General features: G+C 44.4%; 1 protein-coding gene across 1 annotated transcript; it reads right to left on the bottom strand.

The window, feature by feature from the left end:
* Positions 1-249: 249 nt before the first annotated feature.
* Positions 250-18,227, bottom strand: LOC124000490 (beta-1,4-mannosyl-glycoprotein 4-beta-N-acetylglucosaminyltransferase-like). Its single transcript, XM_046306877.1, has 3 exons — positions 18,016-18,227; positions 3,615-3,894; positions 250-3,511 (listed from the first exon to the last, which is right to left on the bottom strand). Exons 1-3 carry the CDS (start codon positions 18,039-18,041, stop codon positions 2,195-2,197), a joined length of 1,623 nt encoding a protein of 540 aa, XP_046162833.1. The 5' UTR covers positions 18,042-18,227; the 3' UTR covers positions 250-2,194.
* Positions 18,228-20,010: the final 1,783 nt, after the last annotated feature.

Raw genomic sequence — 20,010 nt, 5'->3', positions numbered from 1 at the left:
TCTAATATTCCTGAGATTCTGGCCTTTAAATGTAGCCACTGTGGAAGTCCCTCTTTTCATCATGTGGACTCCAGATAGAAAGATATAGAAAAGTGGAACCTTACAAATAATTTCTAACAAGATAGATAAAATACATATTCACACAGACACGCATGAACACACACACACACACACACACACACACACACACACACGCACGCACACACACACACGCACGCACGCACACACACGCACGCACGCACACACACACACACACACACACGCACACACGCACGCACGCGCACACACACACACGCACGCACACACACACACACACGCACGCACACACACACACGCACGCACGCACGCACGCACACACACACAATAGGGCAGAGGGAGTTTAAAAGTTGAGTGCACGAATAATCAAAACATGGATTGAGGAACGAGAGGGGTTGAGAAACAAGAGGTGTATCAGAGTTCAGAGTAAGTCATTTTAAAGGCTGTGAGAGAATGTGTGCAAACTGCAAGTCAGAGCATCAATTGACGAAGCATCAGATTCCCAAGAGAAACATTGTCAATACACCAATCAATTATTATTATCTCCTTATTCCCAAATTCATTCTCCCAAGACAAGGAAGTGCTAAAGCTAATTCTGAACAAAAGTGTCCACATTGACATGACATGATTTAACAACAGTAAACAACAGTCTTAACCTTCCTAACATTGTAAGTTTATCTGGAAATAAAGGTGCATGATTAATAAAGTAATACATGTAATAAATGACTCAAAATTTAAGTTAAAGTATACTAATAAATTACTCCTTTTTATGCACTTCTGTCTGTATTCATGTCATCCTGTAACTGTTTTTACTGCCAGTAGGTTTGGGTTCATATAGCTACACAACAAAACATAGTCTGCAGTGCGAAACAAGAACAAACTAAGATATTCACAACATAAACATTTGGCTTTTGTTTTGCTGACGCACTGGTTTCTGTTGAATAGGCCTCTCAGTGACTCTATTGTAATTCAGGTAGGAACAAATGACTTGCAGTGTATCGAAGGCTGATCCGATTGATGGCAGACAGTCTGTTGTTTCTTAACTCAGCATGAATACATGAATAATTGTCATTGCTGTACATCCTATTCACAGGGGATATGTCCCTAAGATCTGTAGGAATATTATTATCATGTTCGTTATTTGGTTGTTGAAGAATTGGAATCCATTTTTTTAAGGACGAAACCAAGGAAACCATTGCGTTGGCTTATATACATGTCAAATTGAGTGTCTAGAACAGATTGAATTACCAGACGTGATGTGAATCACGAGACCATAGCAGAAGAAATTGACTTTGTTTCTCAATAATTTTCTCTCTCAATGAACAATGAACACAAATGACAGAAATGTCTAAAAACAATGTGACAATTGTTTGGCCTGATTCCATGGTTCTAATGACATATTCTTTTTGGCCTCACATTTATTCACCTGTAAACCATACACAATCTGTTTACAAGAAGGCTATGAGAAAGTTGTGTATTCAAATTAAGCAACGTTTAAGACAAGCGCACATTAGTGAGGGAAACCTGAATTTGTATTAAACAATATAAAACAGACTTTCCCTTTCCCGCTATATTTCCCTGTGTTGTTCGAAACACAGTAACACAGTTTTACCACCACCAGTTTTACCACCACCACAGAAAAGTGCACTGATCGTTTTTCAGGTCTCTTTCTTCACAGAGGTCTCTGGAAACGCACAACTGGTGGCACTAGAAGCACATTGTTGATCTGACTGAGGGAAAACTGCAGTATCACTGGCCATTGGCCATCATCAGATAGATATTTTATACATATATATACCTGTCTGCCATCACGCCTACAGTTAGGAACTGTACAAAAGTCAATGTCCCAAACATAAACCGGTCCTTGAATGCTCTGGAGTACAAGGGGCCTTTGTCATTGAGGATTGTTTAACTATCATTTAAATATTGTGATTGAAAAGGGATAGAATCGGATAGAATGAGTCTCAGATGTCACTCATTACACTCCCTCTCAACCACTAGCTACTTCTTCTTCAGACAGGAAGTGGAGGGCCTGCCCTTCAATCAGAGGCATAGGTGGAGGTTTCATAGTTGTGTTCAGACAACACCCCTTGAAGTTAAAAATCCTTCCATTGAAATCAACAATGAGGAAATAATCCTTACCGGTTTTCTACCAGATTCAGACATATGGGTTCTCAAGTATGTAGCGGTACAGTGGAAAGTTCTTTAATAGATATTTGGGTGCGTACATAGGCTCTTTAGGGTCTGTGGATGGGTACTCCCCCACCGAGCCATCAAACCATCCCCCAGTCTGGATCAAGCTCTTGATGTAGTTCAGGTCTCGTTTTTCCACATAGTCGCCCCAGCGGGGGAAGTCTCCATTCTGGGCAGATATTAGTTTGTGGGAGATTCCCTCTGGTCTGAAGCACCAGGAACAGTGCCAGCCTGCGTAGTGGACGGGGCTCCCAATGGACCACTGCACCAGGATGTGTCCACTCTCCCTCTGATAGTTCCGGAAACCCGGCATGGAGTAGTAATCCCTACGCCTCAGTGATATCCCGTCTCCATTGTAGACGGCAAAAAGCATGGCAACAGTGCAGGCGGAGTGGACTTCCAGTGTCCCAGGCTGCCTCCAGAAGAAACCATAAAGGGACTTTCTCATGTGGATGGACACAGGTTCCGTCCAGCCGTCATAGAGTTTGAGGAAGAGGATGCCCTCGCGGGCAGGGATCTCGTCTGCATCGTTGATGAGGAAGACATCATCCGGCCTGGCACCTTGTACTCTGGACATCCCGTCATAGCTTAAAAACGTCCTCAGGTAGTCGTCAGCGATCCATCCGTTCTGCTGGCCACCTTTAGGGAAGTGATTAAGGAAAACATAGAGGATCTTGTGGCGCATGTAGTTGTACGTCCCGTTAAGCAGAAGGCGCAGGAAGTGCAGTGGCTTGGAATTTCCATAGGCCGTGAAGTTTGACTCACACACCAGAAAGAGGTCAACAGTGTCGGCCAGCTCGTGAAAGCGGGCGTGGAGGAGGTCAAACTCGTGGTTGATGTTAATGGCATTGATCACCCTCCGTGGAACCATCCTGGGCATCAGACTACCCTTAGTGGGCAGGTTGGAGTGTTGCACCATGGTGGGGATGCCACAGTGAGGGCCGTGCCAGCCTTGACGACACATACACTTCACCAGCCTTTTCCCCCAGGCGTATTTCCCCTGGGCTGACTTGGGTTCCTCTTGCTGTGCATGCAGGATCTTACGCTGGCCCTCTCGTGCTGCTTGTACCGTTTGTCCTGAGTCGTCTTTGAGAAAAGCCATTTCCGTACCCTCTCGGAAGCAATATGCTCCAGACTTGGTGCGCGCAAAGAATGGGGTGGGGTCATCGCGAAGACGGAAGCTCCGTTTGTGAAGTTCCCCCCATGGTCCCTTGGGGTCTGGGAGAGTGACCGTCATTCTGTTTACATTCCCTGAGTCAGGCTGCTCCTTACCCCATGGGTCCTGAGTGGGAGAACAACAGGAGGAAAATCAAACATATCAATGACAATGTAATATATAGACCCAAAACAATGTATAGGGAAAGTCATGTCATCTGCCCCCTCACCTCACCGCCATGCCCAATCCATCTCTCCACCTCCGCATTCCCCTGGTCATCCCCTGGTTCCCACAGGCCCGTGTTGGAGGGTCGAGACCCAGGGAGAGGCTTCATCCCTGAGCGAACATTCCCTCTCCAGAGGAAGCCCAGGGCCTCGAGGTTGACAGAGGAGGTATACAGCTCTCTCAGCATAAGCATGTGGTGGAGGGCCTTGCAGTATTGCAGCAGGGAGAGGACACACAAGGCCAATGTGGCGAAGAGAAAGACCTTGTGTCGTCGCATCTTTGTCCTGAAAAACAGATACATTAACAAAACTCTTTAGCAAAATGGAAGTTTAAACTCCTTGGTTACTTAACAGGCCCACATAATCACTCCGGTTGTTTTGACATTGTATGCATGCTCATCAATAACTATTTACATAAAGTAAAACAACAACTTGGCATAAAGAAACTAAAAAGCATGACCTATAGTAGATTTGAACCCTTTTATCTCATCACCCATTGTTAATAAATGACACTGGTAAAAAAAAGTATCTGGAAACTAAACAGGAAATCAGAAGAACCTAACCAAGAAAAAAGAAGAAACCACCCGCTACACTATCTGGGCAACACAGCGTTGTGTATGTGAGCCCTGAACAAAAATAGTAGAACTACATAGAAAATGACGCTCCACCGCTGCATTTGCATAAAGTATGTAGCACCCTTAACAGTCCAGGAATAGCATACAAAACACAAAGGGGGTTCAGTTACCAATTTCTTATTCTTTGAGATCTCGTCCTGTATTGTTAACCTGTTTGGGTTTTCAATTAAAAGCCACCACTCACTGAAAGACTAGTGCTCCAACTGCCTTTTTGCTTGTGGTTTTCCGACATGGACTGCAGGCAGTCTGGCTACGTTAGCTTTAACCCCATTTTGCATGCTGGGCATGGCGGTGTAGAGTTAATATTGGGCATAGGCAAATCAGGTTATCTGCTTATAAACTCAGCAAAAAAGAAACGTTCCCTCACTGTCAACTGTGTTTATTTTCAGCAAACTTAACATGTGGAAATATTTGTATGAACATAACAAGATTCCGAGACATAAACTGAACAAGTCCCACAGACATGTGACTAATAAAGGGGGGGGGGGTAACAGTAACAGTCAGTATCTGGTGTGGCCACCAGGTGCATTAAGTACTGCGGTGCATCTCCTCCTCATGGACTGCGCCAGATTTGTCAGTTCTTGCTGTGAGATGTTACCCCACTCTTCCACCAAGGCACCTACAAATTCCCTGACATTTCTGGGAGGAATGGCCTTAGCCCTCACCCTCTGATCCAACAGTTCCCAGTTGTGCTCAATGGGATTGAGATCCAGGCTCTTCCTGACATTCCTGTCTTGCAGGAAATCACGCACAGAACGAGCAGTATGGCTGGTGGCATTTTCATGCTGGAGGGTCATGTCAGGATGAGCCTACAGGAAGGGTACCACATGAGGGAGGAGGATGCCTTCCCTGTAATGCACAGCGTTGAGATTGCCTGCAACGACCCAGAAAATGATAGCCCCTCCACCTCCAAATCAGTCCCGCTCCAGACAACAGGCCTCGGTGTAACGCTCATTCCTTCAACGAGAAACGCGAATCCGACCATCACCCCTGGTGAGACAAAACCGTGACTCGTCCTTGAAGAGCACTGCCAGTCCTGTCTGGTTAAGCGACGGTGGGTTTGTGCTCATAGACAACGTTGTTGCCGGTGATGTCTGGTGAGGTTCTGTCTTACAACAGGCCTACAAGCCCTCAGTCCAGCCTCTCTCAGCCTATTGTGGACAGTCTGAGCACTGATGTAGGGATTGTGCGTTCCTGGTGTAACTCGGGCAGTTGTTGTTGCCATCCTGTACCTGTCAGGTGTGATGTTCGGATGTGTCGATCCTGTGCAGGTGTTGTTACACAGGGTCTGCCACTGCAAGGACGATCAGCTGTCCATCCTGTCTCCCTGTAACGCTGTCTTAGGCGTCTCAGAGTACGGACATTGCAATTTATTGCCCTGGTCACATCTGCAGTCCTCATGCCTCCTTGCAGCATGCCTAAGGCACTTTCACGCAGATGAGCAGCCCGGGACATTTTTCTTTTGGTGTTTTTCAGAGTCAGTAGAAAGGCCTCAACTTTTGGGTGTAGGGCCTGATCAGAGCCTGGAGGTACTGAGGTGCCGTTCCCCTCACAGCTCCGTAGGCAAGCACCATGGTCTTGTAGCGGATGCGAGCTTCAACTGGAAGCCAGTGGAGAGAGCGGAGGAGCGGGGTGACGTGAGAGAACTTGGGAAGGTTGAACACCAGACGGGCTGCGGCGTTCTGGATGAGTTGTAGGGGTGTAATGGCACAGGCAGGGAGCCCAACCAACAGCGAGTTGCAGTAATCCAGACGGGAGATGACAAGTGCCTGGATTAGGACTGCGCCGCTTCCTGTGTGAGGCAGGGTCATACTCTGCGGATGTTGTAGAGCATGAACCTACAGGAACGGGCCACCGCCTTCATGTTAGTTGAGAACGACAGGGTGTTGTCCAGGATCACGCCAAGGTTCTTAGCGCTCTGGGAGGAGGACACAATGGAGTTGTCAACCGTGATGGCGAGATCATGGAACGGGCAGTCCTTCCCCGGGAGGAAGAGCAGCTCCGTCTTGCCGAAGTTCAGCTTGAGGTGGTGATCCGTCATCCACACTGATATGTCTGCCAGACATGCAGAGATGCGATTCGCCACCTGGTCATCAGAAGGGGGAAAGGAGAAGTTTAATTGTGTGTCGTCTGCATAGCAATGATAGGAGAGACCATGTGAGGTTATGACAGAGCCAAGTGACTTGGTGTATAGCGAGAATAGGAGAGGGCCTAGAACAGAGCCCTGGGGGACACCAGTGGTGAGAGCGCGTGGTGAGGAGACAGATTCTCGCCACGCCACCTGGTAGGAGCGACCTGTCAGGTAGGACGCAATCCAAGCGTGGGCCGCGCCAGAGATGCCCAACTCTGAGAGGGTGGAGAGGAGGATCTGATGGTTCACAGTATCGAAGGCAGCCGATAGGTCTAGAAGGATGAGAGCAGAGGAGAGAGAGTTAGCTTTAGCGGTGCGGAGCGCCTCCGTGATACAGAGAAGAGCAGTCTCAGTTGAATGACTAGTCTTAGTAATTTAGCTAATCTGGTAGGTCAGGGCTGTGCTTCCCTTTGTAGTCCGTAATAGTTAGCAAGCCCTGCCACATCCGACGAGCATCGGTTCTGGTGTATTACGATTCAAACTTAGTCCTGTATTGACACTTTGTCTGTTTGATGATTTGTCGGAGGGCATAGCGGGATTTCTTATGAGCTTCCGGGTTAGAGTCCCGCTCCTTGAAAGCGGCAGCGCTAGCCTTTAGCTCAGTGCGGACGATGCCTGTAATCCATGGCTTCTGGTTGCAGTATGAACAGTCACTCTGGGGATGACATCATCGATGCACTTATTGATGAAGCCAGTGACTGATGTGGTGTACTCCTCAATGCCATCGGAAGAATCCCAGAAGATATTTCAGTATGTGTTAGCAAAACAGTCCCGTAGCTTAGCATTTGCGTCATCTGACCACTTCCGCATTGAGCTGGTACTTCCTGCTTTAGTTTTTGCTTGTAAGCAGCAGGAATCAAGAGGATATAAATGCCAAATGGAGGTCGAGGGAGAGCTTTGTACCCGTCTCTGTTTGTGGAGTAAAGGTGGTCTAGAGTTTTTTTTCTCCTCTGGTTGCACATGTAACATGCTGGTAGAAATGAGGTAAAACAGATTTAAGTTTCCCTGAATTAAAGTCCCCGGCCTCTGGATGATCATTTTCTTGTTTGCTTATGGCCTTATACAGCTCGTTGAGTGCGGTCTTAGTGCCAGCATCGGTTTGGGGTGGTAAATAGACAGCAATGAAAAATATAGATGAATACAGTCACCAACGCTCTGGATGACATGCAAACTGCCTAACCAGCTCTGCTAGGGGGAGTAAAATTGTCAGAGTGGGGTGTTCTCTCATTATGTGTCTGGAAGTAGCTAGCCAATGTTAGCCAGTTAGCTTGGTTGCTTGACTGTCGTTGTGAATTCAGAGCTTTCGGAACAACCCTTACTATTGGCCAGAGAGTCCAGTGTGCTCTGAACGCGAAACACTCTGAATATACAAACGGACAATCTGACAGCACAGTTGCAGTCACCAACGCTCTGGATAACATAATTGACAGTTTTCTCAAAAGGGAGTTGACAAGTTGATCAACTTTCAAAGCAAAATTACTTTCCCATTGTTTTCACAAATGCAGTGTATGATATACCATTTTGTACAGAAATTCAAATGTAGCTGTAATGCGGTCTACAGTTTATCATGAGATACTCTACCTCAGGCGTGCAAAACCTAGAGACTTCATTAATATTAGATTTTGAGTACCAGCTGTTATTTACAAATAGAAACAGAGCGCCAACCCTTGTCTTACCGGAGGAAGCTGTTCTATCTTGCCGATGCACGGAAAACCCAGCCATGTTATCCATGTCGTTGTTCAGCCCCAACTCGGTGAAACATAAGATATTACAGTTTTAATGTCCCGTTGGTAGGATAGTTTTGATTGGAGCTCGTCCAGTTTATCATCCAATGATTGCACGTTGGCTAGTAGGACTGATGGTAGAGGCGGGTTACCCACTCACCATCGGATTCTTACAAGGCACCCCGACCTACAACCCCTGTATCTCCGTCTCTTCTTCATTGCGAAAGACAGGGATTTGGGCCTCGTCCGGTGTCTGATTCACCTCCGACTCGTTTAAGAAAAACTCTTTGTCCTGTACAAGATGAGTAATCGCTGTTCTGATATGCGGAAGCATCTTTTTGGTCATAAGAGACAGTGGTAGAAATATTATGTACAAAATAAGTTACAAATAAAAGTGAAAAAAACATACAATAGCAGAATTGGCTAGGAGCCTGTAAAACGACAGCCATCTCCTCCGGCACCAATATAACTTTACTAATGACTGGTAAATGGTTTATACATGTGAGAGTAATGATTAACACATGCTGAAAACACAACTTATACATTCCTTAGCAATGATTTATTACAGACCCTTCAAATAAAGTGTACCATATATACTGTACACATCACGTAGATAGAAAGTAATGCACAAGTTTAGTATACACTATCACTCTCTCAAACCCTTCATGGGGAGCATGTTTTTACTGTCACATAAATACAGCAGGCCCAATCTGTTCTGTTGTATTGTTATCACATTTTAAGGTTGAACACTGAAACTATTGAAGCTTTGATGAGGCTTACACTAGTGTAAGAGTTCATCCAGCCTTTGCATATCTCACTGTTGGGGTATGGAAATAATAAATGTTATGAATTTTAAATGAGAATATGTAATGTGCAAAAATATTCAAGGCGCATTTTTATTTGCATTGTACATGATGAACAAGTGACAAATAATTTTCTAATAGGCCGCAATTTCTGAAAATAACCGATGGTTTACATGAAAAAAGACCCAGCTGCTGTGTCAACCCAACGGATGGTTAAAAAACAAAAAACAACTGAAGGTTAAATTAACCCGTGTTTGGTTAATCCAAACAACCCAACATTTGGGTTATTCACGCAACCCAACTGGCTGAGTCAAAATAACCCAGCGTGTGTTCTGTCCAAAATTTACCCAGTGCTGGTTTACCAAATAATCCAAATTGAGTTGTTTTTAGCCAAGACTTTTGTTTGAGCGTAACCCTGCTGCTCTAGGAGCTTACTTAGACGTATAAGGATAAAGAAGGGCATGTGAAACGGGGTACAATCTTCATTGCAGCACACACCTTAGGGTTGGCCACCTATTCAGAGCACTAGTGCTGGTAAATATGACTACGTCTTCCTCCTTACTGATCTCCAGTGAGTGAAATTCTGCTGATTGGTCACACATGGAATTAGTGTACTGTAGGTGAGTGACTGATCGTTAAGATATTTGAGGGTGCATGTGGTGGCACATCACATGTTAATTCCTGGGTAATGTGAATGAGACCTTGGACTGTTTACAAATCTGCAGGCAGTGGAGGACATGTGATTGCTTTCATAAAAGTCATAGAAGTTACACATTAAACATTAGTCTGTAACAAGGAAGTCTCAGCTTCATCCTCTGGAGAGAGAGCCAGCCTAAGTGCCCTTTTGTACAATGAAAGCTATTCTCTCCCACTCACCATGCTCAAATGTCACCCTCTTTTCTCTGTTACTCTGTGCACAGTGCACTACAATACTTTCCTTCTCCAAACCTTCCCCCTCCTCCTGTCCCCCTTCCCTTACCCACATACCCTCCAACCTGCTGCTCTGCTCATTTCTTCTGGTTCTCTAGCTTAGGGTTACACACACACACCTGATCCTCCGGTGTGCTGCTTCCTTACAAAGGTTGCGGATAGGCTACCAGGGCAGTCCCACAGTGCTAGTATTGTGTCTGGGAAAAATGATCATCATTACATAACATCCCTGCCCACACACGAATGCAGAGGCTACAGTGTTGTGCATTGGAAATAAGTGCATTTGCTCTGACAATGTATTTGTCTAACAGCAACCATCAACAACACAAGCTTCCGTGAAAGTCAGAATGAATAACAGACCAAACTGGAAAGTCCGGGGAAAATGGGAAAAGGGGAACAGACAATGTGTGCTATGGGCCCTGGTCAAAATGTGTACACTATAAAGGGAATAGGGTGCTATTTGGGATGCACTCTTAGAGGAAGTTCACAGCTACATAGACCTATCGTAGTTTTGTTATTTTATTAAGATCCCCATTAGCTGTTGCTAAAGCAGCAGCTACTCTTTCTGGGGTCCACATGAAACAGAAATCATGACATAATAGAGAACATCAATAGACAAGAGCAGCTCAAGGACAGAACTACATACATTTTAAAATGGCAGACATAGCCTACATATCCTGACCGGTTGCATCACTGCATGGTACTGCAATTGCTCGGCCTCCGACCGCAAGGCACTTCAGAGGGTAGTGGGTACAGCCCAGTACATCACTGGGGCAAAGCTGCCTGCCATCAAGGACCTCTACACCAGGCGGTGTCAGAGGAAGGCCCAGTCATAGACAGCCAACCCAGTCATAAACTGTCTGCTCTACTACCGCATGGCAAGCCGTACCGGAGTGCCAAGTCTAGGACTAAAAGGCTTCTCAACAGTTTCTACCCCCAAGCCATAAGACTCCTGAACAGATAACCAATGGTTACCCGGGCAATTTGCATTGTGTGCCCCCACCCCCCAACCCCTCTTTTTACACTTCTGCTACTCTCTGTTCATCATATATGCACAGTCACTTTAACGATACTTACATGTACATACTACCTCAATAAGCCTGACTAACAGGTGTCTGTATATAGCATTGCTACTCTTTTTTCAAATGTCTTTCTACTGTTGTTTTATTTCTTTACTTACTTACACACACACACACCTTTTTTGTCACCATTGGTTAGAGCCTGTAAGTAAGCATTTCGCTGTAAGGTTTACACCTGTTGTATTTGGCACACGTGACAAATAAACTTTGATTTGATTTGATTTATCAAAACATACACACCACATATCTAGGTCAAATAGGGGAGAGGCGTTGTGCTGTGAGGTGGTATCTGTTTTTTAGCAGGTTTGCTGTTAATTTGATAAACAAAAGTACAGTCAATAACACAATAGAAAAATCTATATACAGTGTATGCAAATGGAGTAAGGAGGAAATGGCACTAAATTGGCCATAGTAGCAAAGTAATAACAATTTAGCAAATTAACACTGGAGTGATAGATGAGCAGATGCTGATTTGCAAGTAGAAATACTGGTGTGCAAAATAGCAAAAAAGTAAATAAAAACAATATGGGGATGAGGTAGTTGGTGTGGCTATTTACAGATGGGCTACGTACAGCTGCAGCGATCGGTAAGCTGCTCAGATAGCTGATGCTTAAAGTTAGTGAGGGAGATATGAGTCTCCAACTTCAGCGATTTTTGCAATTCATTCCAGTCATTGGCAACAGAGAACTGGCAGGAAAGACGGCCGAAGGAGGAGTTGGCTTTTGGGATGACCAGTGAGATATACCTGCTGGAGCGAGTGCTATAGGTGGGTGTTGTTATGGTGACATGTGAGATGAGATAAGGCGGAGCTTTAACTAGGAAAGACTTATAGATGACCTGGAACCAGTGGGTCTGGCGACGAATATGTAGAGAGGGCCAGCCGACGAGAGCATACAGGTCACAGTGGTGGGTAGTATATGGGGCTTTGGTGACAAAACGGATGCCACTGTGATAGACTCCATCCAGCTTCCTGAGTAGAGTGTTGGAGTCTATTTTGTAAAGTACAATGCCTAGGTCGAGGATCGGTCGGATAGTCAGTTTTACAAGGGTATGTTTGGTAGCGTGAGTGAAGGAGGCTTTGTTGCGAAATAGGAAGCCGATTCTAGATTTAATTTTGGATTGGAGATGCTTAATATGAGTCTGGAAGGAGAATTTACAGTCTAGCCAGACACATAGGTATTTGTAGTTGTCCACATATTATAAGTCAGAACCGTCCAGAGTAGTGATGCTAGTTGGGCGGGCGGGTGGGGCCAGCGATCGGTTGAAGAGCATGCATTTCGTTTTCCTAGCATTTAAGAGCATTTGGAGGCCACGGAAGGAGTGTTGTATGGCACTGAAGCTCGTTTGGAGGTTTGTTAACACAGCTCAGATGAGAAATCAATTTCCGATGATGATGATGAAGATTATCATCCACCTTTGGATGTTCCAGCACAAGTGGCAGCTGAGCCTATGGACACAACTCCAGACAACCTATCAAACAAGAAATCCAAGATTTCACCAATGGGTAAGCCATTTGGTCCCAAATACAAGAGCCAACGTACTCAGAATATTTCAGAGGGTAGGCAAAAGTAAATATGGGAAAGGTATTGGGAGATGAAGTATAACGAGAAGAGGACATAGATCTTCCACATGGTGGCACAGCAATCCAAGAAAGATATCACCGTTGACGCTGACAGTCGACGCAGCAGGTCGTTTCTGTACCATCTACCAAACCAGAGCGGTTCTGCACAACAGGTGTGCAAAGTGTTTTTTCTGACAACATTGGGCTACCACCCCAAAAATGACAGGCTGATTGTCATGATGATGGGCATGTCAATCGCCACCAAACTGATTCCACCAAAGGATCAGAGGGGAAAGAAAGCTTCAGCGAGCAAATTGAACATGAATCCAATTCTGCAAGACATTGCGTCCTTCCATCCCCAAATCAACCAGTACAGACATCGCCTCTACCTCCCTAGTGACGTCAATATTCGGTTCATGCATAATGACTACATGGAGAAGAACAAAGATGCCAGCTGTGGTTACGAAACCTATCGCAAGGCGGTAAAGGGAAGGAACATCAGCTTTGTGACGCTTGAAGAGGAGGAGTGCGAGCTCTGTTTGGTGCAGGGTTATCATCTGTAGATGGAGCACAGGGAGAATGAGGCCATGGAAACCCAAGCCTGCCAAGACAACAGCCATGCAGCACCTGAATTCACCTTCACCAACCCCGACTGCATGCAATGTATGAAATATGAGGAACATAAGTCTGCAAGGCAGAGCAGAAGCCATTACCAGGCTGATCCACAGAAAGATTGGCCTGAGGACTGGTCTGTGAGGAGCGTTGATATACAAAAAGTCATCATGCTCCCTCGCATGCCAGGTGTGAAAACAGGCAACGATTCTTCTTGTGAACAATGCTGTCATGAGACATTCGCCACCAGTGAAAAGAAGTCTCAAAAGAAGAAGAAAACAATCTCAGTGGAATGGCATGAAGGAACAGCTGGTTGGAAGGCAGAGGACATCACTTCATCTTACGTAACAGCACTGGAGAGGGAGAGAGATGTCAAGCATGCAGTGTATTGGGTGGATAACTGCACTTCTCAAATCAAAAACTGGTGCCTACTAACATCACTGGTGAGTGTTGTTAATGCTGACGCAACTTTGATGGAGGAGATCACCCTCAAGTTCTTCGAGCCAGAGCACACCTTCATGAGTGCAGACAGTTTCCACCATGGCGTGGAATAATAAATGAAAGAACGACCAGGAAGTGTGGTGTACGACTTCGGGGACTGCCTCCATGTGGTCGCCACTTCCAATGCAGGCAAAGTGGAGGTGGTCGAAGTGAAAAGGAAAACATCCTGGCATGGAAAGCTGGCTATTCCATCGTCAAGCTGAAGAAGGCAGCAGCACCAAAGCTGGCGGAGATGGCTGAGATCCAGTTGAGGCATGGATCCAGGAGCCTCTACTGCAAAGTTTCCCATGAAGAAAAGGACTTCACAGAGCTTGACTTTATCATGAAGAAAGTCACTCTAGAGACAAGTTCGACACTACGTACACAGGATAGAGGGATAGAAGAGTCCAAGAAGATGGACATAATCACCAAGATGTGTCCTCTGATGCCTGCAAATCGAAGGCAGTTCTGGAATGCCTTGGTTGTGAACAGCATTCTTGAGGATGAGGAGTGATATGGAAAAGCACTGAAGAACTTTTACTTAAAAATGAAATGTAATATATTTAAAATGTATTCTTAAAGCTGTTATTTATTTATTCATTCAAAAGTGTCATTTGAAAAAATACGAATAAAATGTTTTTATTAGCAATCACATGGTCATTTTTATCATTTATATTTCCCTATGTCATACTTCTATCATATTCCATAATTTTATATTACAAGACATGCAACCATTTCATGTAATTTAAACAACTGCAGTGCTGCTTTTCACATTTATTCTTATAACAAGACATGGGCTACTTGTCAAACACAGTATGTAATGTGATTGATGCAGAACCTACATTTACATTTACATTTACATTTAAGTCATTTAGCAGACGCTCTTATCCAGAGCGACATTTCTACGTAAATGCAACTGGTATCTTAGTGGAAGACACAAAGGATGCAATGAGAATTATAGTAAACTAACAAATGAAAATGGCAGATACTGCTCTTTGCTTTGGTATTACTATGCAATTTATAACATATCATGCCATGGAAGAAGGCAATTACTGCCGTTTAAGGGTCAAAGGTCATGTCAGAGGTCAGGGTCAACATGAATAAAAACAATTACTCATACTAAGGCAACAGATCTCCAATGATCTCCCTAGAATTAATTTGGCTGGACAATTAAAAAACTTTGAAGCCATTTTTCTCAGTTCCACGCTATGAGCAGTTACTGCCTTTTTGCTTGGGAGGGCAGTACAGACAGGGGTATGGTAGGGTGCGGATACAGTGGAGATAAACCTAGGCATTGAGTGACAATAAGAGAGTTTGCATCTCTGGCGGCACTAGTTATGCTAGGTGAGGTCACCCCATGTGTGGGAAGTGGGACAAAAGAGGCATGTTGAGAGGGGCTAGGGGCTCCGCAGTAAATAGAATCAATTATAGGGCAGGGTAGCCTATTGGTTAGAGTGTTGGACTAGTAACCGAAAGGTTGCAAGTTCAAATCCCCGAGCTGACAAGGTCACAAATCTGTCATTCTGCCCCTGAACAGGCAGTTAACCCACTGTTCTTAGACCGTCATTGAAAATAAGAATTTGTTCTTAACTGACTTGCCTAGTTAAATAAAAGTAAAATAAATAACTACTAACAGTATACAAGGAATATTGACATAAAGCGAGGCATAAAGCAATCACAGGTGTTGATTGGGAGAGCTAGCTAAGAGAGCAACAGCTAAATCAGCTAAGACAACAACAACAGGTAAAATAGCGATGAATGGGCAGAGATGGTCAGCTAACTACACACAGGGCTAGATGAAACAGGGAAGCTGTTACTACACTAGCAAGTGGGAGACATGGTGTTCATAAAGTTAGCAGGACGGGGCTAGCAGAAGTGTCTTCACCAATGTCCGAAAGAGGTTGGTTGAGGGGACATCGGCAGACCAGTCGTGATGGATTGGCGGGGTTCTGTTACGGAGTCTAGTTGATAGGTAATCGACTAGCCGGACTGTTTCCCGGACTCCAGTTGTAGGGATTTGTACAATGCACAAACAAGGCTATTGAACCTGACATTAGTGTCTGTCTTTATTCCTTTATCCAACATATCATACTGAAACAGGCTCCGTGTTGACAAAGGGTCCAGGCCAATTGGCAAAAGAGGTATTGTAGCTGGAGTAATTTATTTTGCTAGCCGGGAGATGCGCCTGGCTCGAGGTGCTAGCTTCGGGACAAGGGGCTAGCTAGTTGCGATGATCCGATGCAAAGGGCCAGATCTTACGGCAGGAATCCGGCGATGTAGTGGCTTCTAGTAGTGGTAGTGAAGAGTCCGGGAGGCATCAGCTGTGTAGCCGAGTGATCATAGGGTCCACTGAGCAGGCCGTGAGATGGGCCTGGCTCATAGGCTAGCTTCGGGGCTGGGCCAATCGGTAGCAGCTAGCTAGCTGCGATGATCTGGAGTAATGGTCCAGTAATGGAGTAATCTGGAGTAATGGTGGAGAAAAGCAGTCAGAAAAGCAGTCAAAGCTCAGGGTTGATATCGCGTTGTGCAGACTGGCTGGTATTATCCAGGGTAAAAGTGGCTGGTGTCTGAGTTAGAGGTAAAGGCAGTGGCTAACAATGACTAAATAGCTAGTAGCTAATTAGCTGGTTAGCATCTGACAGCTCGCGTCTGATGGAGGTTCTAGCTATAACGTCTAAAAATAGCAGATCCGTAAAACATTGGGTGAGGCAGGTTGCCGGAAGGTATATTTAATAGAAAAATGGAAAAAGAGATTGAAATATATACAACAAAAAAACATGAAAAAGACCAAATTTACATGGGACAACAACAAACACATCCGCACTGCTACTCCATCTTGGTATAGGTTGGTTCTTGAATTTGTTCTGTTCTGGATTAGGGGACTGTTAAAAGACGCCTGGTAGCATGTCTGGTGGGGTAAGTGTGTGTGCCAGAGATGTGTGTAAGTTGACTTGCAAACAACTTGGAACTTTCAACACATTAACGTTTCTTATAAAAAAAGAAGAAGTGATGTGGTCAGTCTCTCCTCAGCTCTTAGCCAAGATAGACTGGCATGTAATCGTTTTTATATTAGCCCTTTGAATACAATGAAGAGCAAGCACCTGACCACGTGACTGGACAACAATCAAGATAAGACAAAACTAGAGCCTGCAGGACTTGATTATTGGAGCGTGGTGCCAAAAAAGCAGAGCATCTCTCTATTATGGAAAGACCTCTCTCCATCTTTACAACCATATGTTTTGATCATGACAGTTTATCATTTAAGGTAACACCAAGTAATTTGGTCTCCTCAACTTAGTACATAAAAACAGATCATATATATATGAACCCCACCTCCTGGACCACAATATACTGAGAGAATGACCCACAGACCCCATGAAATATCAAATCAAATGAAATGGTATTTGTCACATAAACATGGTTAGCAGATGTTAATGCGAGTGTAGCGAAATGCTTGTGCTTCTAATTACGACCATGCAGTAATATCTAACAAGTAATCTAACCTAACAATTTCACAACAACTACCTTATACACACAAGTGTAAAGGAATGAATAAGAATATGTACATAAAAATATATGAATGCGCGATGGCCGAATGGCCCTACAGTGGATGGTATAGAGTACAGTATATACATATGAGATGAGTAATGTAGGGTATGTAAACATTATATAAAGTGGCATTGTTTAGCTAGCAAACCACACGTAGCTAGCCAAAAAATATCCCCATGACAAATCACAAATCATGGTCTCACAGCCCGTGTTAATGTGGAAATGTGACAGAGTGCCTATCAGGGCTTGACGGTAAGGCTTTCCTTAAGAAAAGGGAAGTTGAACTGAGCAGTAGGGCCAGTTCAATCACCCACAACTCAATTTCCCCATGAGTACAGCTGTCATCATAGGGAGTCTATAGACTGTGCAGGTCTGTTTGTGCACTCTAAAAAATGCTGGGCTACAAACAACCCTATTTGGTTATTTGGTAACCCAGCTCTGGGTAAATATTGGACAGAACACATGCTGGGTCATTTTGACCAAGTTAGTTGAGTTAATTTAACCGTCAGTTGTTTTTTATTGAAATTGTCAGTTGGGTTGACACAGCAGCAGTTCGGGTTGACCGCAATGGAGTTGACATGATAGAACAAACAGATGTGGGACCAGGAAGTCTAGGCTTTACACACCAATAGAAGATTGTACAACCAGTAACAAAGATGTCTATGATGTGATAAGGGAACCTGAATGCTAGATAAAACTGTTATGTTTTACTGTGTTAACACTGAAATATGCTGTTGTAATAAAGAGTATGTTGAAATACCCTTTAGCAAATGCAGCTTAAAGCAGTTGCACATGAGCACATGAAAGTAAAATATGAGAAAGGGAGAGAAAAACAGAAAGTGTGAGACAGAGGGAGAGAAAGAGCAGGAGAGAAAGAGAGAATGTCATTAAGCATACAGTACCTCCCTTGCCGGTAAAGTCTAGCCATGCTGGTTTGTTGGTAAGTGTTATTTCCGATTTAGAACTCCCTCTTCTCTTTTCAACATCTCCAATACTTGCACTACTCTGTTACGCTACATTGTTTGAACTATTTGGTAGAGCTTCCAAACAGCGGCAGGTGGCCTCAACAATGAATGAAATGACAACAACCACCAGGCTACCAAACTGAATTTACAACAATGCACAGAGAGAGAGAGAGAGAGAGAGAGAGAGAGAGAGAGAGAGAGAGAGAGAGAGAGAGAGAGAGAGAGAGAGAGAGAGAGAGAGAGAGAGAGAGAGAGAGAGAGAGAGGGGAGGCTCATGACACAAAACGGTTGCTTGACTCAGATTATTATTATTGTTTTTTAGGAACTCAGTCGGGTTTTCAACTTACTGTTGAGAGTTAGTATAGCAGAATACTTATGTAAATAATTTATTTCAGTGTTTTTATTTTTAATACATTTGCTAAAAAAAAATCTAAAAACCTGTTTTTGCTTTGTCATTATAGGGTATTGTGTGTGGATTGATGAGGAAAACCATTTTTTAAAAATACATTTTTGAAGAAGGCTGTAATGTGGAAAAAGTGAAGGGGTCCGAATACTTTCTGAATGCAGTGTATATTTAATTATGGAATCAACGCTAGATAACACTGGCCAATTTGCTGTGGAGGCAGGCAATCACACACACATACGCACATGCTCAACTTCTCCCTTATGCAGCACACTGAGCTTGGACCTGTAACGATGTGCGCTAAGAGTCGGGAAGCAAGTTTAGGGAGTGAGTGTTTTAATAAATAAACACAACATAATACAAAATAAGAAACACGGACAACGCAGACATGACGCAGGTATAGAAACAATGACCCATTGGAAAGGAACCAAAGGGAACGACGTATATAGGGATGGTAATCAGGGAAGTGGTGTAGTCCAGTTGAGTCTGACGACACGCAGGTGCGTGTAACGATGGTGACACGTGAGCAGCCTGGTGACCTTGAGGCTGGAGACGGAGCACACGTGACAGGACCCAGCTCCACAAGGAGGCAAAAGGGGGCTTAGGCCCCTCAGTTGAAACTTGTGCCCCCTCAGTTTTAGTTTTATGTCCCTATATAAAAATAGCAAATGGGTTAAAATAATTGAGTGACAGGTTTTCGCAATATCTGTATCTCCGCTGCGCTGTGTCAGCACAATGGACAGAGCGCACCCTAGTGTGTGTAGAGGGGCTATGAAAAGCCACTGTGGCGGATAGGTATGACTCCTTGAGTTTCCATAAAAAGCGGGGGAAAACAAGCTTCACTTAGTAGTAGTTCACGCAATGTTCTGCGGTGTACACTGCAGAAACCATAAAAACGTGGAACGGACACCTGGATACTGTGTCAATTGGGGTGTTAAAAGTTTTGTGATGTGATGATGTCACAGAAGTTCCTCTGACATCATATTACAACACATAAGTAAGATTAGAGGCTAGAGAGAGGGCTGTTGAAGGTGGTGACAGACCCCGAATTTAGGTTTACAGCCCCCATGGTGCACAGAATCCTCAGTCTCTTCGATCCTCCATACAAATGACTCGAGGCAAAAGCAACAGATCTTTACACTAGAGTCAAAGTGGTCCACAGTGCGTTGGAGTGCATCGAGAAGCTGAGGTGTAACATCGAGTTCAAAGCCATTTGGGCATAGTGCAGTGCCTGTGGTACTGACGCACAACGAGCCCCAAGCAAATGACAACATTATGTAAGTATAATATCCAGCAATACGTGGTGGACAGTACAGTAGGCCGACACAGACAGAGGAGTAAAGACTGAGTGTAAAACACTGTTCTTCAGCACGTTGGATGCTGTCATTGGTGAAATGTCAGAACGATTCAGTGAACGCAACAGCCAACTGGTAGAGGCCCAGAGAGCCGACTTTCTAGATGTGAAAAAGATTAAAACCATTCGTCTTTTATTTACTGCATTCGTTTACTGTTAATGTAACTAGCCTAAA

This window comes from Oncorhynchus gorbuscha, linkage group LG16 (assembly GCF_021184085.1).
Source record: "Oncorhynchus gorbuscha isolate QuinsamMale2020 ecotype Even-year linkage group LG16, OgorEven_v1.0, whole genome shotgun sequence".
Classification (NCBI taxonomy): Eukaryota; Metazoa; Chordata; class Actinopteri; order Salmoniformes; family Salmonidae; genus Oncorhynchus; species Oncorhynchus gorbuscha.
This window is presented reverse-complemented; position numbering and strand designations above follow the sequence as displayed.